The sequence below is a fragment of the Pistacia vera genome, unplaced genomic scaffold, assembly GCF_008641045.1.
Source record: "Pistacia vera cultivar Batoury unplaced genomic scaffold, PisVer_v2 Contig614, whole genome shotgun sequence".
Classification (NCBI taxonomy): Eukaryota; Viridiplantae; Streptophyta; class Magnoliopsida; order Sapindales; family Anacardiaceae; genus Pistacia; species Pistacia vera.
In genome coordinates, this window is record NW_022196462.1 from 723,937 (window position 1) to 748,832 (window position 24,896).

General features: G+C 37.7%; 1 protein-coding gene and 2 pseudogenes across 1 annotated transcript; all 3 read left to right on the forward strand.

Moving 5' to 3' along the window:
• Window positions 1-2,856: 2,856 nt before the first annotated feature.
• LOC116110817 (L-type lectin-domain containing receptor kinase IX.1-like) lies at window positions 2,857-5,010 on the forward strand. The gene has a single exon (XM_031397036.1). The coding sequence runs from the start codon at window positions 2,887-2,889 to the stop codon at window positions 4,831-4,833; it is 1,947 nt and encodes a 648-aa protein (XP_031252896.1). The 5' UTR covers window positions 2,857-2,886; the 3' UTR covers window positions 4,834-5,010.
• Window positions 5,011-5,683: 673 nt separating this feature from the next.
• On the forward strand, window positions 5,684-7,864 carry LOC116110795 (annotated as a pseudogene).
• Window positions 7,865-12,081: 4,217 nt separating this feature from the next.
• Window positions 12,082-13,930, forward strand: LOC116110796 (annotated as a pseudogene).
• The last annotated feature ends 10,966 nt before the right edge of the window (window positions 13,931-24,896 follow it).

Below are 24,896 nucleotides of genomic sequence, written 5' to 3' on the forward strand. Positions count from 1 at the left end.
CTGCTGCAACCTGCCCTTGCTCGTTTTGTTAAGCCTTTAACTGATCTAGAGCTCGCTGTAGGTCCTCAATCTGGGGCAGCAGAGCTATTTGGGGATTGCTTTCACCCATGCGAGTTTGACCCTCGCGATTGTGGTTGAGGAAAGTCCGGAGGTCGAATTCTTCTTTGCCTCGGTCGGGAGTTCCGGCCGCCCTTGACACAGGTGTGGGAACCTCCCGCACAATGACAATCAGGATCGTTATTCTGGCGGTGATGAGAATCGCCCCGCCTGGCACTTTTATGGGAGTACTCATGCGACGTGGCATAGGACGGCTCGGGATGCGACTTTTCACTGAGTCTTAACGCCACGGGTATTCTACCCGGGACGTGGTCGGTATTCTTCGGCCCTTTGGAGCCCTTAGGCTCGCTGTTCGCCACTTGCTTACCCTTTCTTTGACGCGTTGTAGTGCTCGTGGCATGGGCTATCGCCCTTTTCCGCACTTTTGCACGACCGACAGGCGTTTTTTACGGTTGCATCCCCCCATTTGATTCGGGTGGCATGCCCCGGTCCAAACGGTCCAACCTTCAGTTGACCGTTTGAAGAATATTGTCGAACCTCTCCAAGTAGCTCCTGATGGTAGGGTCAAGTTGTGAACTTGAAGGGATATCCCCTGCGGGAGGGCACCTTGGGAGAAGTGTCCTCCTACACTTGGGCGATCTCCTCAGCACCATGATTGGTTCGCTCAGGTTCAAGTCGGCGAGGCATTTGCTGTTGTAGGACCAGTTAGTCAGAGATTCTCCTGATGAAGGATGAATACTAAATCAAGCTCTCTTTCTAGCACCAAACTGTTGATGTGTCATTTTGACACCAACTAAACGCACGTGTGAAATGTTGAGTTGGCCCAGAAGACACACGTGAATGGGGGATTGAGGATGTAAATGGTGGCAAGACAATGTTTAAAGTGGTTCGGATGCTTAACCAAGCGAATCCTACGTCCAATGATAGTGTATTTATATTTGAGGGATCAGGTCGCAGACTAGAGAGCCGATGAGAGAGAGAGAGAGAGAGAGAGAGAGAGAGAGCTATTATAGAGAGAAGATAGCTAATCGAGAGTAAAATGAGCGAATCCCACAAACAGGAGAGAAACTCTATTTATAATAGGATACATTGAGATAATCATTACTGAATCCGTAAACAAGGGGTTAGGTACTGTGCAAATCCTCCTTTGCGTCTCGTTATTCACCTACTCACGTGATCTCCTCGCTTTATGCAGGGATTGGACACGTGGATAACCTCCAGCCTTTCGTCAGTCTGGTGCACACCCACTACACTGGCAGGAGCTATATTAGGCATCAAATGGCTCAAGTCTAATGTTCAAAAGAGGAGTTTCATTCATCATATATCCTGCTGAGATGTAATAATAGAATTTAATTTTGACAATGTGAATTGAAAAGGTTATACTTGTAAAATTTTGACGTTATTGATTAACCCAACTACAGGGACATAGACCAACTCAACATCGATCAGAGCTATATATGTTAAATCAACGTCTCATAGTCATGTTCCCAGTAGATTGCTAAAATTTTTATACAAGAGATTTGATTTATTCGTTTGACTAATACATCAAAAATTGCGTTGGCAGAAATTATCTCTTATAAACAACCAAACCCAGGGACATGTTTGAAAGGAAAACAATCTTTTTTGTTAAAAGTTTTTTTCTAAATTGATAACTCTTTTTTGGTTATGGCAATATGTTTAATTGCTAGGTCTATTATTTTCTTAGCTCGACAATTTCTTTCTAATCACCGTCTTAATTTCCCAAGCTTCAAAATTATTTAGTAATGCAATGCCAACATTCTACAAAAAATATAAAGGTTTTAGCTTATATAATTTGGAAGAGTTGTGATTTTTTTTTTGGTTAATTGGTTAATTTTATATTTTTTAGTTCAAATCAACGGTGATTTAATTTGACATATATAAAGCTAAAACTTACTTAAGAAATACAAGTCACATCGATCTTCAACATTACCTGGCTAAGTGAATTGGTCAACTAAGCCAGCTGTTTGATTTTAAGATATTCTTAAGCCAATAGCGCAAGGCCACATTTTTATAATTCTTTATTTGGAGATGTCAAATTACATTTCTTTATTGTTCATACGTTTGTCTTCCAGGCATAATTTTCTAAAACAAATTATTATTCTACTTTAATTTTACTCAAACTTTCTTGGTAAACTGCTCTCTAACTCTATAGCTCAAAGACTTTAATAAACAAATTATTTCTCTCTCCAATTTAGAGTAAGGACAATACCCAAAATTAAATTAATAAAGAAAGGAAAGAAAGTGCTATAATCCATAGTTCGGATGAATGATATCATGAATACACCAAGGGAAAAAAAAAAAAAAAAAAAATCCAATGCCCTATCTTGATGATTTAACAAAATATATTTTCAAATTCTGTTATTCAATTGTTTGATGAAATCGTTAATTTTGAAAAAACTCGATTCATAACATTTATTTAGAAATATTGGTTCAACCTCTGAACAGTCAAATATGAAACGTAATATGAAACCAAAATTTATTTTAAATTTCACTTCAACATCACGCTAGTATGCCGGCTAATTTTTTTTTTTTTTTTTTTTCAACGACTCTGCAGTGATGGTCTTTCTGTGAAATTTCTTCAAAATATTGAACAACTAAAATCAACGTTCCATTTGATTATTTTATAACCTCGTTTATCTCTGTTCTATTTTCATACCATCTAAAAATTTGGTACTAGTTGCATCTTGTGCTCCAAGAGATAAAATAAAATTGGCACGCATCATGATGAAACTCTACGCCTTAATTAAGCCAATTTCAGCAAAACCTGCCATAGTTATTTTCTGCAACTTGATTAGTTTACGGCTTGCCATGTTACAACTCTTTCTTTCTTTTATGTTCCTTCTTCCCTCTGCCGCTTCAGTTTCCTTCCAAATAACTCGGTTTGACAATGGCAGAAACAACTTACTCTATGAAGGAGATGCAAAGCCTAATGTTGGAGCCGTTGAATTCAACAGTCTGAGTTATGTGTCTCAGGTTGGTCGAGTCAAGTATGCTGAGAAAGTCCCGCTCTGGAGCTCTGAAACAAGACAACTTGCCGATTTTACAACCCATTTCTCCTTCATTATCGACACACAAAATAAGGACGCTTATACGTATGGATCCGGGCTTGCTTTCTTCCTTGCTCCTGTTGGATTCGAAATCCCGCTCAATTCAGCTGGCGGTTTTTTAGGCCTATTTAATACCACCACTTCTGACTCGTCTCAGAACCAAATAGTTTTAGTTGAGTTCGACACTTACCCGAATGCGGAATGGGACCCTGAAGTTCAACACGCTGGTATCAACATTAACTCGATATCCTCAGCTAATTACACTTACTGGAATGCCAGCTTGCACAGTGGAGATACTGCTGAAGCATGGATTATTTATAATGCTACTACTAAGACTTTGAATGTGTCATGGATTTATAGTTCAACCTCTAGTTCTTCAGAAAATTCTAGTCTTTCACTTCAAGTTGATCTTATGGAGGTTCTACCTGAGTGGGTCACAATTGGGTTTTCGGCTGCCACGGGTTCCCTTACAGAGGGACATCGACTTTTAACTTGGGAGTTCAGTTCAAGTTTGGATGTAAAAGAAGTTAGTAAGGGAAAGGAAGAGAAAAAGATTAAGCTAGCTATTGGTCTAACAGTTTCACTAGGTGTTCTGACATTTGGAGTTCTTATAACATTTGGAATTTGGTGGGTGCGGAGGCAGAAACGATTAAGGAGAGAAACAACAAGAGATGTGGCTAACTTAACATCGATTAATAATGATCTTGAAAGAGGAGCAGGACCAAGAAGTTTTTCTTATGATAATCTTCTTGTGGCCACCAATAACTACTCAAATGACAGAAAGTTAGGTGAAGGAGGGTTCGGTGCCGTTTACAAAGGGTACCTTCATGATACAGATATGGCAGTGGCTGTGAAAAAAATTTCCAAGGGTTCTAAACAAGGAAGAAAAGAGTACATAACCGAGGTGAAGGTGGTTAGCCAATTGAGGCACCGGAATTTGGTTCAACTTATCGGTTGGTGCCACGATAAAGGTGAATTTTTACTTGTCTATGAGTTCTTGCCAAATAGAAGCCTTGATTATCATATTTTTGGCAAGATTAAGAGTCCTCTAACTTGGGCCTTGAGGTACAAGATAACTCTGGGATTAGCCTCTGCATTGCTCTATCTTCATGAAGAATGGGAGCAGTGTGTTGTTCATCGTGATATTAAACCCAGCAATATAATGTTGGATTCTAATTTCAATGTGAAGCTTGGTGATTTTGGACTAGCTAGGCTTATGGATCATGAGCTGGGTCCACAGTCAGCTTCTCTTTTGGCCGGAACTTTAGGCTACATGGCGCCGGAGTATATAAGAACGGGTAAAGCGAGTAAAGAATCCGATGTTTATAGTTTTGGGATGGTTGTTCTAGAAATTGCTACTGGAAGAAGGTCATTTGATCCTGTGGAGCAGAGATCTCAAATGGATATGGTAGAGTGGATTTGGGATCTCTATGGAACTGGAAGTCTTCTTTCAGCTGCTGATGAAAGATTGGAGAATGTGTTTGATGCGGAACAAGTCAATTGTTTGATGATTGTTGGACTTTGGTGTGCTCACCCAGATTGCAATATTAGACCTTCAATAAGGCAAGCAATTCAAGCTCTTCAGTTTGAGGCTGCAATGCCGAATCTCCCAGTGAAGATGCCAGTTCCTATTTATCATGTGCCCACGCATTTAGCCAGTCCCGCAGAACCTTTACTCACTGACTCAACCCTTACAGTGAGTCAGTAAGCATTTTTTTTATCTTCGTTTGTAACTATTCAGTATATGCAAAATGTTGATTGAATGTCTCTATGTCTTATATATCTTAAACTTGTGATTGTATAAATCATAGCTGGTAATCATATTTTTATTAATAATCTCTGTTAAGTTTAACAGAGACAGATGCCAGATAACATTGATGTTCGAATTAGTGGTATTCCAATTCATTGTCGCTGATGTGGTCTGGCTAAAGTACTGGGGCACACATCTTTTCCAGGTTTGGTGAAGTATTTTATTCACTTACCACATCAACTAAGCTTCAAATTAGCTGCTCCCCCCGGAGTATTTTAAAGTGGTAGTTATCTGAGGCTGTCATCAAATTAAAAATAAGAAAAAACATCATCAAATGATTAATTCTTTGTTAGCATCTTCTGAAATAAGTGCCATGCAAGTATCTTAACTAAAATTTTAAAATTTTGCTCTCATTTTGGGTTAATGAGACTTCTATGTCTTGGGCAGCTGATAGGTTTTACTACCAAAGTCAGTCAAAATGGGATCGCTTGATAGCTATAATTCCACAACCTGAAGCCATTAGAAAGACAAACAAACTGACTATATTACAATGCAAAAGATAACAATCTTCTGAAATACTCTTGACTCGCGGTAGATATTAGGAATTCAGAACATTGTCTCTTCTCCTACAATCTTAGGCTTAATTTTCATGCCAGATAGACAAGGCCGGCATCCAGCTCTATCATTATCAGATAGTTATGCAATAAAGTCAAACATTTTCTGCACCAATCATTTCTTTTTTTTTTTTTTTTTTTTTTGGTTATTTCTAATGACTTCTTGCTATCTCACAAAAGGTCAACGAAAGAATATGGATATGCTGCTGCAATGTTCAGGTTCTTATAGTTACTATTATTTAATTTTTCCTTAGCAAAGGAATGTCACAGTTAGTTGTGGGAGCAATTTCAGCTCATGAAGTTGAAAGTTGACCCTGTGTAGGCGGCAATGGATTAAACTATACAGTATAGAAGCAGGGCCGCGGTTATATATATATATATATATATATATGTTAAATTGCCACTATTACCTCTGCTACATGTTGCCATGCCACGTCTTTCTACAACTACTAAGTTCATTCTCTTGTTCTTCTTCCTTCTTTTCTGTTTGTTCCTTCTGCTAATTCAGTTTCCTTTAAACTAACTCGATTTGACTCCGAAAACACCTACATTTTCTATGAAGGAGATGCCAAAGCTTCTGTTGGGCGTAGAATAATAGCTTGAGTTATCTATGTCGGTGTGGGTCGAGCCGCCTATGCAGAGAATGTGCGGCTGTGGCTCTCACTCTAACGAACTCTCTGATTTTACTTCCCATTTCCTTCACATTGACACTAAAGGTAGCGAGTTTTATGGAGCTGGCTTTGCTTTTACCTTGCACCTGTTGGCTTTCAAATTCCGCCGAATTCTGCAGGTGGGTTCTTAGGCCTATTTAACACACACAACAAGTGACTCATCTCACAACCAAATAGTAGTGGTTGAGTTTGACTCTTTCGCTATCCTGAGTGGGATCCTCCAGTTCCACACGTGGGATCAACACCAACTCAATTTCCTCAGCATCTACACCCCGTGGAATGCTAGTATCCACAGTGATGATACTGCTGTGTACGGATTACTTACAATGCCACTACTAAAACATGAGTGTGTCATGGACATACTGAAGACCAATGGTTCACTCGAAAATTCGCACTCTTTCATATCAAATTGATTTAATAGGTTCTGCCGGAGTGGGTTAGTGTTGTTTTTCAGCTGCTACAGGTATGTATGTAGAGCGACATCAACTTTTCTCATGGAGTTCTATTCAAGTTTGGACACGAGGAATCAAATGAAAAGAAATCGGAGATGAAAATTGGAAGTGAGTATAGCAGTTTTAGTTGGTGTTCTGTAGCTGGAGCTGTTTTAAACATTCTGCTTTGGTGGCGGCGGAAATATATCAGAAGAAGAAGAGGAAATTAATTTGGCGTCGATGAATGATGATCTCGAAAGAGGAGCAGACCAAAAGATTTTCTATAAAGATCTGCGTTCAGCGACCAAGAACTTCTCTAAGGATAGAAAGTTGGGTGAAGGGGTTTGGTGCTGTTTATAAGCTACATAATTGATTTAGACATGCCAGTTGCTGTCAAGAAAATTTCAAGCGGTTTCTAACAGGGAAAAAGGGTACATAACTGAGGTGAAGATCATTAGCCATTGAGCACCGGATTTGGTGCAACTCATCGGTTGGTGCCATGATAGAGGTGAGTTCTTGCTTGTGTATGAGTTCATGACAATGGGACTTGGACTCGCACCTTTTCGGAAAAAAGAGTCCTCTTACATGGGCTTTCGGTACAAGATGGCTTTCGGATTGGCTTCTGTAGTACTCATCTTCATGAAGAGTGGGAGCAATGCGTGGTGCACAGGTATTAATCAAGCAATGTAATGCTAGATTCTAGTTTTATGTCAAGCTTGGTGATTTCGGACTAGCCAGGCTGATGGATCACGAGCTAGGTCCCCAAACTGCTACCGGTTTGGCTGAACTTTAGGCTACATGGCACCCGAATATATAAGCACTGGTCATCTAGCAAGGATTCTGATGTGTATAGCTTTGGAGTTGTTGCTTTAGAGATTGCTACTGGCAGAAAGGCTATTGATCCCCTTGAACAAAAATCTCGGACAACTTTGGTTCAGGATATGGGAACTTAACGGGGAGGGGGATTTTCTTTCGGCTGTTGATGAGAGACTGCATACTTTTGATGAGACGCAAGCTGAGTATTTGATGATTGTTGGGCTATGGTGTGCCCACCCTGATAGCAGTTTGAGGCCTACAATCAGAAAAGCAATTCAAGTTCTTAATTTTGAAGCGCCGCTGCCAAATCTTCCTGAAAATGCCTGTTCCTGTGTACCAGATACCTACAACATCATTTGCTTCCACTGAACCATCCATCACTGTTTCAACCTTGATACGGTCGTTGAGCAAGTGTGGCTTCCAGTTTGTTATAATAATGATTCCAATAGTAGTATGAATTCTCATCATGGAGTCTGTGTTTTAGAGTTGAATATTGCTTCGTATGAAGCAAAATTGTCTGAGTGTAACTGAGCTGGAACTTTTCCATCAAATTTTATATTTTAAGCAAGCAATTAATGCAACCTTGCCTCCTGTTTATTATTTGGTCTAAAATTAGTAGTTCTCACTTTAGCTGCCTAGATAGTTATTGGTTTGCGTTTCTATCAGAAATCGACTCTCATGATCCTGTAACCATCGGCCAACCAAATATTTTTCATTAGTACACTATTTAATTTTGAAAGGGATCGATGAACGTATTTGTTTAATTATTTTTCATCAGAAAACAGAGAGATATACAACATTGGTGTCAAGTAACCATATGAATATTTTTAACAGCTAAATACAAAGCCAAGAGAGATGATGTTACCTATGAACCGATATGGTATAGCCTTAACACTACAATACAGAGCCAACGAAGAGAAGATGTTACCTATGAGAAATATAGTATTATTATTTATGCTATTTATTTTAAAGAACATCTTTTATAAAATAAAAAATATCTTTGTTAACTTTAAATATAAAGAACAAAATTTTTATTCAAATCCAATAGATTCTTTAAATTTTAGAAGAGAGAATATGTTTTTTCAAGAAAGAACTTAATAAGAGAGATAATTATAAATAATACATAGAACTTATAATTTTATTTTAAAATTAAGATAGAGAGAAATTTGACTCTCTAAATATGAAGAGTCAAACTCATTCTTTAATTTATATTTAAAGAATAAAAATCTTTTGAACTCTTTGTTTATATAGATGCCATGCTCTCAACAGGGACGCAATTTGAACAACTCACAAGTTTTTAATATGTTTTAAGGTAATCACGACGCATGGTTCTATTGAGATTCATGATTGTAGTTGTCGTTATTCTTTATATCAATGATGTCGCAATTTTGCTGGCCACAGATTTTCAAACGAATCCTTTCTGTATGTTTTTACCCATGTGTAATGAAACTTCGAGTCATAATTGTAGCAAGTGGTGGAAGCTTGGACACCTTGCTTCAGAATCAAACCATTTTAGGCCCTACTCGATCTATTGCCATGGCCACCTTGACCTATGATTTACTCAATTTATATTTTCCACTTTCTTTATTATTATTCTTCCCTCTGCTACTTCAGTTAACTTTCGAATGCCTCGTTTTGCCCCCCAATGTACCAACATACTCTATCAAGGATGCATGTCCCTCCTTGTGGAGCCGTTGAAATGAATACAAATACACTTATTTCTGTCCTGTTGTTTGGCAACATAGCTGAGAGGTGCCACTCTGGGACCCTGATACAGGAAGCTTTCTGATTTCAGCACCCGTTTCTCTTTCGTAATCGACACCCAATCGTTCTCCTTATGGCAATGGGCTTGCTTTTTCCTAGCTCCTGCTGATTTCAAATCCCTCCAAATTCTGCTGGTGGCTTTTAGGCCTATTTAACACCACAACTGCTTACCATCTTCTAACCAAATTGTTATGGTGGAGTTTGACAGTTTCTCCAACTGTGAATGGGATCCTGCTGATGTAAGGACCATGTGGGGATCATAACAACTCAATTTCTTCGCTGTCTACACATGTTGGAATGCTAGCTCTCATAGTGGAGTATTGCTGATACGTGGATTACATATACGCTACTACTAAGAATTGAGTGTGTCTTGGTCCTACCGAACGACCCCTAACTCTCAGAGAATACTCATCTATTTTACAAATTGATCTTATGAAGGTTCTACCGAAGTGGGTTACTGTTGGCTTTTCAGCTGCTACAGGCGTAATTGGGGAGCGCACATACTTCAATCATGGGAATTCAATTCAACATTGGATAAAATGGATACAAGTAACGGAAAGAAAAAATAAGATCAAAATTAAGTTGGTGTCACAGTTTCAGTGAGTTTTCGGGTAGCAGGCGTGATAATCATAAGCCTGCTGGTATTGAAGAGGCGGAAGCTGCAGATAATAAGAAACGCCTCTACACAACACGAAGGTGATGACTTCAATTAATAATGACCTTGAAAGAAGGGCAGGACTAAGGTTTTTTTTCAAGATCTTGCTTCTGCAACTAATAACTTCGCGGAAGACAGAAAGTTAGGTGAAGAGGATTCGGTGCTGTTTACAGGGGCTACTTAATTGATCTTGATATGGTTGTTGCTGTTAAAAAATTTCAACGGCGTCTAAACAAGGGAAAAAAGAGTACATAACTGAAGTGAAACGATTAGCCAATTGAGACATCGAAACTTGTTCAACTTATTGGTTGGTGCCATGATGATAAGTGAGTTTCTACTTGTTTATGAATTCATGCCGAATGGTAGCCTTGACTCTCACCTCTTTGGCAATAAGAGTCTTCTCACTTGGCAATGAGGTACAAGATACTCTTGAGTTGGCCTCTTTCTTTGCTTTATCTTCTGAAATGGGAGCAATGTGTGCTGCTGATCGAGATATTAATCTACATGTAATGTTGGATTCTAATTTTAACGTGAAGTTGTGATTTTGGGCTGGGGCACGCCTCATAGATCACGAGCTTGGTCCTCAGACACTGGTTTAGCAGAACTTAGGCTAGTTGGCTCCTGAGTGCTTTAATACTGCAAACAGTGCAAAGAGTCATTGTATATAGTTTTGGTGTAGTTGTTCTGCAAATTGTTACCGGAAGAAAGCCGATTGTAAAAGAACAGGTTGAAATAAGGGCTGTAGTAGAGCAGGTTTTGGGATCTATATGGAAGAGAGAGAGAGACTATGTGTTTGTGGTGTCTCTGAAAGGTTTGAATAGGTTTGAATCTAAGCATAGAAGTTGGAGTGTAGGTCGGTTAGGTGTGTGGTGATTCAATTTCAGGCCATCAATAAGGCAATTCAAGTCTACTTATCTTTGGATGTTCATCAAATCTTTCGATGCTGGGTCTATTGTTCCTATGTTCCATGTACCTCTAGTCTACACCAAGCATCAATGACTCGTGGTGAACCTGCCATATTAACTATTCAAGCTGCATTAAGTGGGTCGTTACCTCTAATTTTCATTTGTCTTCTTGTAATTTTTTCTGAAAGATTGATAATACAAGAGATGTGTAGGAAATTGGAAACATATAATTAGACGTGTTGATATCATATCATTATCATGCTTACATGCTGTAGAGATCAGTTTACCACATTCCGGTTGCTACGAATCACGGCACAAAAATCCTCTTTCATGACGACGGCGCAAGAAATTGCAATTTTCTCCCTCCACCCTGGCGGTTTGTTGGAGCTCTCTCTAGCTTATAATTAACATCGAGTGGGGCTGGTCGTGTAAGTCGCTGTTTGGTTGCATATGATCAGTGAAGCCAAATTTAATTAGGTAGATAGGTAATCCTTAAAAAATTGTGCATGAACTAGCTTTGTTGCTTCCTTCTTTTTGACTATGATCAGCTTTCTTGTTGCTCCAGACGTATAAATCAACTCAGTTATTAAATGCTTCATGTATACGTAATGCTTGCTTAACTTAGGAATTTAATTTTCGAAAAATACATCATAAAAAAACTGAATTAATTCTGTTTTAACACTATTCCTGTGCTCGGTTTTTAGTATTTTTTCAAGGCTGATTTAAATTGTGACATCAGTAATGGTATTCTGATTTATGCAACTTTAATACAAAGCCAAAAACATAAATAAGGCTATATATTATTAAGGAAAGTCTAAAGTTCGACAGATTTGATACAATTAATCAAGAATTCATATTATTTATACATTAACCAGTGCTTTAATTACTTACGATTAAACGTAATGATCCTTTAAATTACACTTCTTCACCTATAATTTCGGCTTTAAAACAAATTCCAAGTCACTGATCATGTGATTCTCTCACTTGGAATTTATAATTTTCCTTTCATCGAATTGTGTTGTCTCCAATGGTCTCACCGTTGATTCAGTCAAAGATTGAATCTGGTGAGAAAATAATGCCCGTCTCATCGTAAAGTCTTTCTATATGTTTTCACTCTCTTTCAAAGAAGCTACTTCAACTTAGAAAATATTAAATATTAGGTCATAGAAAGTTGTTGAAACTTGAACATCAAGCTACAATTAAATTAATTCTAGCTTTACAATACAATTCTCTGCTTCGCGTCTTCAATGCTCTTTCCTATGGCCGCCTTGACATATGGCAACCTTGATTTACCTTTCTTCATTTTCTTCATTGTTACGGTTCTTCCTCTGCTAGTTCAGTTTACTCAAGATGCCACGTTTTGATCCCAATGAACACAAAATCCTCTATCAGGGAGTATGCAGCGCCTTCTGTTGGAGCTATGAAATGAATAACAGGTACACTTATATATGTCGTGTTGGTTGGGCCATTTATGCAGAGAGGGTACCGCTCTGGGATTCTCATACAGGAAGCTTTCTGATTTCACCACCACATTCTCCTTCTCAATCGACACTTTGGGCCGTACCCCTTACGGCCACGGGCTTGCATTTTCCTAGCTCCAGTTGGCTTTCAAATCCCTCCGAATTCGGTGTGCGGCTATTTAGGCCTATTAATGCCACAACTGCTTACTCCTCTGCCAATCAAATCGTTATGGTGGAGTTTGACTCTTTTCCAATCCTGAATGGGATCCTCTGACGTTCAAGATCATGTGGGGATCAACAATAACTCGATTGCTTCGGCCGTCTACACCCGCTGGAACGCTAGCTTCTAGTGGAGATACTGCAGATGCGCGCATTTCATACAATGCTACAACGAAGAATTTGAGTGTGTCTTGGACGTACAGACGGACCGCAAATTCTAATGAGAATACTAGTTTATTCTACATAATTGACCTAATGCAGGTTTTACCTGAGTGGGTCACTATTGGTTTTCAGCTGCTCTGGTGAAAATGGACAACGATTCATTCTTCAATCGTGGGAGTTCAACTCAAATTTGGATATAAAGGAGACGAAAAAAACTATTGCAAGCAAGAAAAGAACAATAGTTGTTGCCACGATTCATTGTTTGTCGTTGTAGTTGGACTGATAACAGGACTAATCATATTATTGAAGAGGCGAAAGTTGATGAGAGGAAATTCTAGAGACAAGGAACTGACTTCGATTAACGATGACTTTGAAAGAGATGCAGGACCAAGAAGATTTTCTTATAGAGATCTTGCTTCTGCAACAAACAACTTCTCGGATAAGAAAGTTGGGTGAAGGAGGGTCTGGTGCTGTTTACAGAGGTTACCTAATTGATATAGACATGGTTGTTGCGGTAAAGAATTCCAGGGGCTCCAAACAGGGGAGAAATGAGTACATCACGGAGGTGAAGGTCATTAGCCATTAAGACATCGCAATCTGGTGAATCTTATCGGCTGGTGCCATGATAGGGGTGAATTTTTACTCGTCTACGAGTTTATGCCAAATGGAAGCCTTGATTCTCACCTCTTTGGCAAGAAACGACCTCTCGTTTGGGCTTTGAGATACAAGATATCTCTCGGTTTGGCATCTGCTTGCTTTATCTTCATGAAGAGTGGGAGCAATGTGTCATCCCCGAGATATCAAGTCGAGCAACATAATGTTGGACACAAATTTCAATGTCAAACTAGGTGATTTCGGATTGGCGAGGCTCCTGACCATGATCTGGGTCCTCTACAACTGGATTGGCAGGAACTTTCGGGTACATGGCTCCCGAATATATTAGCACTGCAGGGCGTAGTAAGGAGTCAGATGTTCAGTTTTGGAGTAGTTTTTTAGAAATTGCTTCAGGAAAGAAATCTGTTGATTCCATTAAAGAAAAATCTGAAATGGGATTGATGGAGTGGATTTGGTCTGTATGGAGAGAGGGAAACCTTTTTAGGAGCGGATGAGAGAATGTATATGGATTTTGATGAAAGAGAAATTGAGTGTTTGATGACTGTTGGATTATGGTGTGCTCACCCTGATTGCAATATGAGACCCTCGATAAGGCAAGCGTTTCAGGTTCTAAATTTGAAGCGCCATTACCAAACCTTCCTGCAAAAATGCCCATTCCTGAATATCGTGTGTCTACAGCAAATGCTAGTTCCGTGAACCCTCCATCTCTACTTCAAGCCTTTATGTGGGTCGTTAAGTCGTAGATTCATTATTATGTACTGTAAATACGGCGTTGATGGAATTTGTTTTAAAATTTTAATAATATTTTGTTATAAAGTGATGTGATAGCACCAAAAAAAAATGATCGTACCCTAATTATTGTATGTTAAGTTGCAGTTCAGCATTATCTTCATTTTCCTAGTCATTGGATTGTCATCTTTGCTTAATGTATACATTTGTATGTTTAAATAACCCCAAATAAAAACAGGGTTAAAATAAATTAAGAATCAACTGAATACAAATTCAAAATCACCAATTATGTAATTTATAAGAATGAACAGAGTTACAAAGGAAATATAGGTGTGAGGGCCGGGGCGGTAGCTGGATAATACTATAGTGATTCTGAAAGGAGATTGGCCTGTTGGGCGCTGTGGATGGGTAATGTATTTGGGTTGAACTCTGAAAAAGACCGTCAATGTCCAATCTAACCTTTTTAACTTTAGTCCATATGTGTTTCGTTGCTCGCTAGTCACACGCCGTAGCCCAACACCATATTCGTCTAATATCAAAATCATTTTTTTTTTTTTTTGTCTTTTAATTACAAAAATATAAAGAATTTGTTATTTAATCCTCACTAAGAGAGTATTTGTGTGAGCTTATTGGTCAAATTAGTTTATAAGCTCTAAAATTAAGTTGACTTATTTGTTTTTAACCTTTTTAAGTTTATATGCCAAAAAAAAAAAAGAAAAAGTACTTTTTTTTTTTTATTTATAAGCTGATTTGATAAAGTATATTATTACATTATTCATATTTAATTTTAAAATTCTATAATGTACTCTTATTTTTATATTTTAAACAGGCTGTGTTATTATTGTACCATTTTTAGTCATTTTAATAATAAAATGTAGAGTAAACAACTATTCTCACCCAATATTTGATGAAATCCCAAGTTGGTACCCTAGGTGCAACATGCGACTGGTTTTTGTAGATGCAACATGCGACTGGTTTTTGTCGGTTTTCGACCATTTTGAATGGTGACAACCCCAACCACCACCACCATTTGACTCCTCGCATCCTCCCCTACAAAACCCCTAACCTTCCCAACCACGATAGCTCACCGTTTGTCGTCCACCACTTCACCAAAAAAGGGCCGATGAACACAAACTCTGGGTTGGTGAATGGCGACGAAACGGTTGCTGGGGACATAGGAGTTTTATAGATTTGGAGACAGTGGTTGCAGTGGTGGTGTCCAATTGGATTTTCACTATCGAAATCTGGTAAAGAACACTGAAACCCTAAGCCTAATGGCGCCGGTGATTGGAGGGGCCAATGAGTCGAGAAGCAAAGGGGTTTTGGACGATGGACTATGGGGAAGGTGATGGAGGTGACTGGGGGATTCGATACCATTGCAAACAGCCCAGATTGGGCTATTTCCGACAAGGGTGTGTAGTGACCGAGGGTGTTTTTGACATATTTTTTTTGAAAATAAAATGGTAAGTTTAGAATTCTACTAATTTAGGGGTTAAAACTAATTTATTAATTTAGGGTTAAGAGCATTATGATATTTGCACCCTCTAAACCCTAAAATTTGATAACACTATTATTTTAAGGGTGGGAATCTAGAATAAACGTAACCGAGGGTACTAACTTGGGATTTCATCAAACCCTGGGTGGGCATATGTCGTTTACTCTAAAATATACTTATAAGTCACATTTTACCAAATGCGTCAATTACTTATCAGTTACTTATAAGTACTTTAATCAAATACGTAACTACTTAAATTTCAAATGCTTATAAGTTCAAATTAGCTTATTAATACTAGCTGCTTATAAACTAATTTTCATAAGCTGAGATAAACACCCCCTAGACCAGTAAACCTCTTTCTAAACCCCGAATTAAATAAAATTATACACCTACTCATATTACAAAAATAGCCTTTTATCTTCTTCCGTTTTTATAAACCTCAAGTTCTAAGGAAAGCCATTGTCAAATCCTGACGATTCGAAATAGAAGATTCAACATCCTCATTGGCTGGATTCTAACCCAGTCTTGGCAGAACTTGCTCTCATCATGAATTATAGACAATTGAATCAGACCAACAATTTGCTTTCAACTTGATTACACTTCTCTAGCGAATGAAAAATTGAGATAGTGTGACTGCGGTTGAGCGGCTTGTGCCATGAATGCTGAGCTGGTTTGCAGAAAAAAGGTCACTCCATTGTTTAAATAAGATTGAAGGCAAATACAATTTGGTTTGGAGTAAGACTTGGCTATAACTTCATCCATAAAAGATTTTCATACTGTATAAAAGTTGGATTAATTACCAGAGAAAAAGACGGGGGTAGAACATCAATGATTGTATAATTTTACTTAAAAATTTATATTAATTTGGGGTTTAGAAAGAGGTTTAGTGGACTTTAATAACAATACTCAAATATAAAACTATTACAATATTGTGGACTTTTCTATTTTTGAATTATTTCAACTTTCAATATATATATGGAGTTGACTCTATATATATATTATATGGGCCAAAAATTGTGTTAAGCTTAACAAGGTCCAACAAAATAAATATACCACGGCCCAAAGCCTTGACCCAATCCCAATTGGTCCCACGCTTGAATCCATCTTGTGGCATACCCATTTTATGAATTGGGTTATCCTACAATTTAAACCAAACTGGGTTCTAGCCCATAAGCCCATAGTAGTCCATAATAGGAATCTGAATCCTATTATATTTCCACTTCTGTCAAGATCTCGAATCTTACTGAAAGTGTCAAGCCTAATCTGATAAAGGCAAAAGATCATATTATCTTCCAAATTGGAACTCATCGACTAAGTAGGACTCAGAGTTCTCCTAGGATTCCAACCTCTGGGATTCACTATATAAACAGAGGCAGACCCTCTCATTAGGTATTGAGAGATAACCCGCAGCACCTAGGTCTCAAAGTTCTTGCTCTATAAAACCACCGCATTATTTCGGTAATCTTTCCCGTCCTTAGCCCTCACTAAAAACCCTCAGCTTCGCTGACTTGGGAGTCGGAGTGTCTACGACAAACACCACACCGGAGTTTATCTAGCTTTCACGTTCTCTTTTCTTCTCTGTCCAGGTCTATTAGGTTGTCAGTGGCTCTATTCTCACAGGATCCATTCCTCTAGAATCGATAGTCGATTTTATCGTCTACAATTTGGCACCCACCATAGGGCCCTGACAACTATTCAACTTAAACAACCTGCTTCTTTCGCTTTTCCCTACTTCAGCCATCATCAAGATTCTTATTTAGGCCAAATAAGAATTTTTATATTCGTTTCTTTTCCACAATCTTTTGGAATCTCATATAAGTCTAGTCGCTTCTAATAGCGGTTGAGAAGACTGTAGTACTGAGTGACTAGTAAATTCCCTTGACGCAAATCATGTATGATTTCTTCTATCTTAAAGGATTCTACAGTATCTTCTTTATCCGAGAACGTTTCCTTGGCTACTTCCCATATTTCCTAACCAGTTACATAGAGCATGAAATCATTTCCAATATTGACGTTCATGGAGTTGATCAACCATGAACTTACCATGCTATTTTCTACTTCCACCTTTTGAATTTGTAAGTAATTGATCTCTAGTAGGTAGCGGAAAAACAATAATAAACCAAAAAATCAATTACTTTTGCGCCAAGATCCGAGTATTGATTATAATATTTTTCATGTTAATAAACAAATATGTATAAAACTAAATTAATCCATTCAAGGATTAGAAAAACTAACATACGTTTTCCCCGGCCGCTGCTGATCGACAGTTCTTTACTTTATTCACAACCGAAGACCTCTAAAGAATTGATTGATTCCCTGGCTCAGCATCGAAGCCGACCAAGAAGCTCAATTGAGAGGCTCCTTCAAATGTCTCTAATTTGACTTCGCTTCCGATTCAATATAGAATCGCACGAACATTGATCCACAAGAAGACAATCTGTAGAACCAAAAAGGGATTTGCTAGATCCACTTGATGGCTTCAAGAATTAACTTTCAAAGAATCAAGAAGAGAAAAATTCTTCTCTTCAATCAATGAGAAAGTGTGAGATAGAGTGAGGGTGGCTAGGGTTTTTTAATTCAATCACGAATAATAATCCTCTAATTTGTTTTAATTAAGTTTCACATATGTAGTGTAACTTAATTAAAACCCTAACCCCATTGGGAATAGCCATGGATTCACATATTAATCCATCCTCGTAACCAAACACCCTTTATGGTATTTTAATTTTATATAATTAAAATCAATTAATATATATTAACATTTAATTAATAATAATTCATTTAAATATATGCGAACATATATTTAAATATAATCTCACTATTTTTAATTTTAATATTAACATTAAATGCAGGCAGCAACCTTAGCAAATTTAATTGCACTGTGAGATTACCAAAATACCCTTTCATCCTAAAAGACAAAAATACCCCTTTCACAAACTGATTCTTAAATTATCTTCTAAGTGTGTGACCCGTAGGCTTCTTATCATATCGGCAGTGAGTAGTATTGCAATTAACACTAATTAATTGTCTTACTACAGATAGATCAAGATTGGCCCCTAGAAAGGCATCATGACCACCTAATAGATTTAGATTTAGATTTAGAGAAATAGCTACCTATCAATGATATGGTTACCGTGCAATCAAATCTTTTTATCATGCGTTATCTCATTGAGGCTAAGGTACGGAAACAGTGTCAACCTCAATTAGTCTCGATATCTTTGTATTCAGTTACTGGACCAATGACTGGAATAATAAATTGGATTGATCAACAACTCAATCCCACTATGGCCACATATTTGGTGTCATTTCCATTTACTAAATTGTGCAATGAGATTACTTCTCCCGTACTCGGGAGTGATGAATCCTTTGTCAATCCATCATAGTCTTGATACACTCCTCAACGTAGCCAATCACTATCATATTGATAGTTCTAAATAGAACTACGTTGGGCTAGTGTCAAACTAAAATAATCGGTGCACAAGGCGCTTCGGTGATCTCAAGTCTAAGGATCACATGTACCATCATTCGTTAGAAGATTTATTACATAGACACACTTTCCATCCATATGGAATCCTCTGGTAGGTCTGTCTAATGAACTTGCCTCTAACAAGCACCCATGCGTTGCACCAGCTTGTCGACAAACAACTTTGACAAGTGAGATTAGTCACTAGCTTTCGACAAGGTCGTTCAACACTATAATAGCCTTACTGTATTATTTGTGTCCTTGGTTAGAATAATACTATAGCTATGGACATTTCTAGAATGGCCACCATATGTGATCATAGGGTTTTCACTATCAAAATTTGAAACAGTTGATACCCTCATCATGGTTCTACCAACCTAAGGACATATATCAATACACCTAATTATGATTTACACGATATAGTAGAAAATGTCTTTTATTGATTAATAAACATTATTACGAAGAGTCAATTCTACAATAATTGATTGGCTCTAGGGCACTTACTCTAACAATCTCTTAGTTGCACTATATCAAATCATTCATGTATTTAATACCAAATGACCTTAAGTGTTTTTCATGCTTCTGTTACGACAGAGACTTCGTCAGTGAATTGACAAGATTGTCATCAGTATGCAATTTACTAATCTGCACATCTTTCCTCTCAACCATTTCTTTGATGAGATAAAATCGTCTGAGTATGTGTCTGGACTTTTGGTGAGACTGTGGTTCCTTTGCTTGAACTATTGCTCCATTGTTGTCGCAATAGATATCTATTGGATCAACAATCATGGAGACCACACCAAGTTTGGCGACGAACTTCTTAATCCAAACAACCTTTTTGGCACATTGGATAATGCGATATCCTCAGCCTCCATTGTAGAGTTTACTACACTGCTTTGCTTGGAGCTCTTCCAACTCACTGCACCCCCATTGAGATAACAAACTCGGATTGTTAGTGATAATCATCTTTATTCGTTTGAAAACTAGCATCACTGTATCCTCTTACAATGAGCTCATCTTCTCCTCCATAAACCAAGAATATATCCTTAGTCCTTTTCAGGTACTTAAGGATGTTCTTGATAACTATCTAGTGACACTCACCTGGATCCAATTGATATTTACTATAAGTGCTTAATGCACATGAGACATCAATCCGAGTACACAACATGACATACATGATGGATCCAATTGCTGACGCATAAGGGATTCTCTTCATTCTATCTCTCTTATCATGTGTTTTAGGACATATATCCTTGAAGAGATAGACACCATGTGACATTGGAAGAAATCCCTTCTTAGATTCTTCCATACTAAGTCTCTTCAGTACCTTGTCTATGTATGTACTTTGACTTAGGCCAAGAAAACTACGCGATCTATCTCGGTAGATCTTTATTTCGAGGATGTAAGCTACTTCTCCTAAGTCCTTCATGGAGAAGCACTTGAATAACCAAGTCTTTACCGACTACAAGTTTGGTATATCATTCTCGATGAGAAGTATGTCATTGACATACAACACCAAGAATGCCACTGCGCTCCCACTTACTTTCTTGTAAACACAGGGCTAATCTTCGTTCTTGATAAAACCGAATTCTTTTACGGCTTTATTAAAACGAATGTTCTAGCTCTTTGAAGCTTGCTTGAATCCATAAATGGATCTCTGCAACTTGCATTGCATATCTTATCAACTTGTCCATCANATATAGTAGAACATCAATGATTGTATATATATGGAGCTGACTCGTATATATATTATCTAGGCCAAAAATCGCGTTGGACTTGACAAGGTCTAACAAAATAAACATAATACGGCTTAGTGCCTTGACCCAATCCTAATTGGGCTCACGCTTGATTCCTCCTTGTGAAATGTCCACTCTATGAGTAGGTGTATCCTACAAGTTAAACTAAACTGGGTTCTAGCCCATAAGCCCACAACAATCCATAATAGGAATCATAATCCTATTCTATTTCCACTTCTGTCAAGATCCCAGATCTTATTGAAAGTGACAAGCCTAATCCGATAAAGGCAAAAGATCATATTATCTTCCGAATTGGAACTCATCAATTAATTAGGACTCAAAGTTCTCCTAGGATTCCAACCTTTGAAGTTCATTATATAAATAGAGGCAGACCCTCTCATTAGGCATTAAGAGATAACCTGTAACACCTAGCTCTCAAAGTTCTTGCTCTTAAAAACTACCACATTATTCTGGTAATCTTTCTCGTCCTTAGCCCGCTTCACTGACTTGAGCGAAGGATACTCTACGGCAGACACCACACCGGTGTTTATCTAGCCTTCACTTTCTCTTTTCTTCTCTGTCCAGGTCCATTAGATTGTCAATGGCTCTATTCTCTCAAGATCCATTCCTTCAAAATCGATAGTAGATTTTATTGTCTACAATTTGACACCCAATGTGGGGCCCTAACAATTATTCGACTCAAACAACATGCTGCTTTTGCTCTTCCCTACTTTAGCCATCATCAAGATTCTTATTTAGGCCTAATAAAAATTTTTATATTAGTTTCTTTTCCACAATCTTTTTGAATCTCGTATAAGTCTAGCCCGCTTCTAATAGCGGTTGACAAGACTGTAGTACTGAGTGACTAATAAATCCCTTGATGCAAATCATGAATTATTCCTTCTATCTTAAAGGATTCTACAGTATCTTCTTTATCCGAGTACGTTTCCTTGGCTGCTTCCCAGATTTCCTAAGTAGTTACATAGAGCATGAAATCATCTCCAATATTGACGTTCATGGAGTTGATCAACCATGACATAACCATGCTATTTTCTACCTTCCACCTTTTGAATCTATAAGTAATTGATCTCTAGTAGCAGTGGGAAAACAATAATAAACCGAAAAATCAATTACTTTTGCACCAAGATCCGGGATCTTGATTACAATATTTTTTGTGTTAATAAAAAAATTTGTACAAAACTAAATTAATCCATTCAAGGATTAGAAAAACTTACATACGTGTGGAGGCTCCTTCAAATATCTCCGATTTGATTTCACTTTCGATTCAATAGAGAATCGCACGAACGTTGATCCACACAAAGGCAATCTGTTGAACCAAAAAGGGATTTACTAGATCCACTTAATGGCTTCAAGAATTAACTTTCAAAGAATCAAGAAGAGAAAAATTCTTCTCTTCAATCAATGAGAACGTGTGAGATAGAGTGAGGGTGGCTAGGGGTTTTTTAATTCAATCAACGAATAGTAATCCTCTAATTTGTTTTAATTAAGTTTTACTTATATAGTGTAACTTAATTAAAACCCTAATCCCATTGGGAATAGCCATGGATTCACACATTAATCCATCCTTGTAACCAAACACCCTTTTATGGTATTTTAATTTTATATAATTATTTTTATAATTAAAATCAATTAATATATATTAACATTTAATTAATAATAATTCATTTAAATATATGCGAACACATATTTAAATATAATCTCACTAATTTTAATTTTAATAGTAAAATTAAATGCAGGCAACAACCTCAGCAAATTTTATTGCATTGTGAGATTACCAAAAACCCTTTCACAAATTGATTCTTAAATTATCTTCTAAGTGTGTGACCCGTAGGCTTCTTATCATATCGACAGTGAGTAGTATCACGATTAACACCAATTAATAGTCTCACTATACGTAGACCAAGATTGGCCCTTAGCAATGCATCATGGCCACCTGATAGATTCAGATTTAGCGAAATAGCTACCTATCAACGATATGATTACCGTCCAATCAAATTCTTTAATCATGCATTATCGCATTGAGGCTAAGGTGCAGAAACAGTGTCAACCTCAGTTATTCTCGATATCTTTGTATTCAGTTACTAGAGCAATAACTGAAATAATAAATTGGATTGAGCAATAGCTTAATTCCATTGTGGCCACAGATTTGGTGTCATTGTCATTTAATCGATTGCGCAGTGAGATAACTTCTCATGTACTCAGGAGTGATGAATCCTTTGTTGATCCACCATAGTTTTGATACACTCCTCAATGTAGCCAATCACTACTGTATTGATAGCTTTGAATAGAATTATATTGGGCTAGTGTCAAACTACATCAATCGGTGCACAAGGCACTCTGGTGATCTCAAGTCTAAGGATCACATGCACCATCATTCGTTAGAGGATTATTTCATAGACAATAGGGTTACCATCCATATGGAATCCTCTGGTGAGTCTGTCCAGTGAACTTGCCTCTAATAAGCACCCATGCATTGTACCAAGTTGTCAGCAAACAACCTTGACAAGTGCGATGAGTCACTATCTTTCGACAAGGTCGTTCAACAGTATGATAGTCTTACCGTATTATTTGTGTCCTTGGTCAAAAAAATATTAGGGCTACAAACATTTCTAGAATGGCCACCATATGTGATCATTGGGTTCTCACTATCAAGGTTTAAAACACTTGATATCCTCGTCATGGTTCTACCATCCTAAAGACATATATCAATACACCCAATTATGACTTACACAACACAATAGAAAATGTTTTTTATTGATTAATAAACATTATTACAAAGAGTCAATTCTTCAATAATTGATTAGCTCTAGGGCACTTACTCTAACAATCTCCCACTTGCACTATAGCCAATCATTCATGTATTTAATATCGAATGACCTTAAGTGTTTTTCATGCTTTTACTACGACAAAGGCTTTGTCAGTGGATCGGCAAGATTGTCATCAGTATGCACTTTACTAATCTATACATCTTTCCTCTCAACCATTTCTTTAATGAGATGAAATCGTCTGAGTATGTGTCTGGACTTCTAGTGAGACTGTGGTTCCTTTGCTTGAACTATTGCTCCATTTTTGTCGCAATAGACATCTATTGGATCAACAATCATGGAGACCACACCAAGTTCGGCGATGAACTTCTTAATTCAAAATACCTCCTTGGCCGTATCGGATGATGCGATATACTCAGCCTCCATTGTAGAGTTTACTACAGTGCTTTGCTTGGAGCTCTTCCAACTCGTTGCACCTTCATTGAGACAAAATACAAACTCGGATTGTGAGCGATAATCATGTTTCTCTGTTTGGAAACTAGTATCACTGTATCTTGTTACAGTGAGCTCATCTCCCATTCCATAAACCAAGAACATATTCTTAGTTCTTTTCAAGTACTTAAAGATGTTCTTGACAACTATTGAGTGATGCTCACCTGGATCCGATTGATATCTACAAAGTGCTTAACGCACGTGAGACATCAATTCGAGTACATAACATGGCATACATGATGGATCCAATTGCTGACACATATGAGATTCTCTTCATTCGATCTCTTCACATGGTATCTATCTTAAGTCTATAAATGGATCTCTACAACTTGCATATCTTATCAGCTTGTCCATCAAGAACGAAACCATCAGGTTGTGTCATATACACATCCTCTTCAAGTTCTCCGTTCAAGAAAGTTGTTTTGACATCCATCTACCAAATTTCATAGTCATGATATGCAGGAATTGTAAGCATAATCTGGATAGACTTAATCACGACAACCAGCGAAAAGGTTTCTTCATAATCAATACCATGAATTTGTTTGAAACCTTTGGCAACCAGTCATATCTTATAAGTATGCACCTTACCATCCATGTCAATCTTCTTCTTGAAGACTCATTTACACCCTATGAGTTTTATCCCTTCAAGTGGACCCACCAAAGACCACACTTGGTTCTGGTACATGGAGTCCATCTCAGATTTCATGGCTTCAAGCCATTTAACAGAATCTGGATCCGGTATAGCGTCTCCGTAGGTTCTGGTTTCATTGTATGGGTAGATTAGTACGTCACCATGTTGAGTCACAAGATAACCATATCTCTCGAGCTCATGGTGTACTCTTCTAGACTTATGTAGCTCCTGTGTTACTTGAGGTGGTTCACTTTGATCCATAGAGTGTGGAGTAACCTCCTCACGATGTTCAACCACTTCCTATGGCGCATCCTCCCATCCATCGTCTAATGTATCTTGTGGCTCTAAAACTTCATCGAGTTCTAACTTTCTCCCAC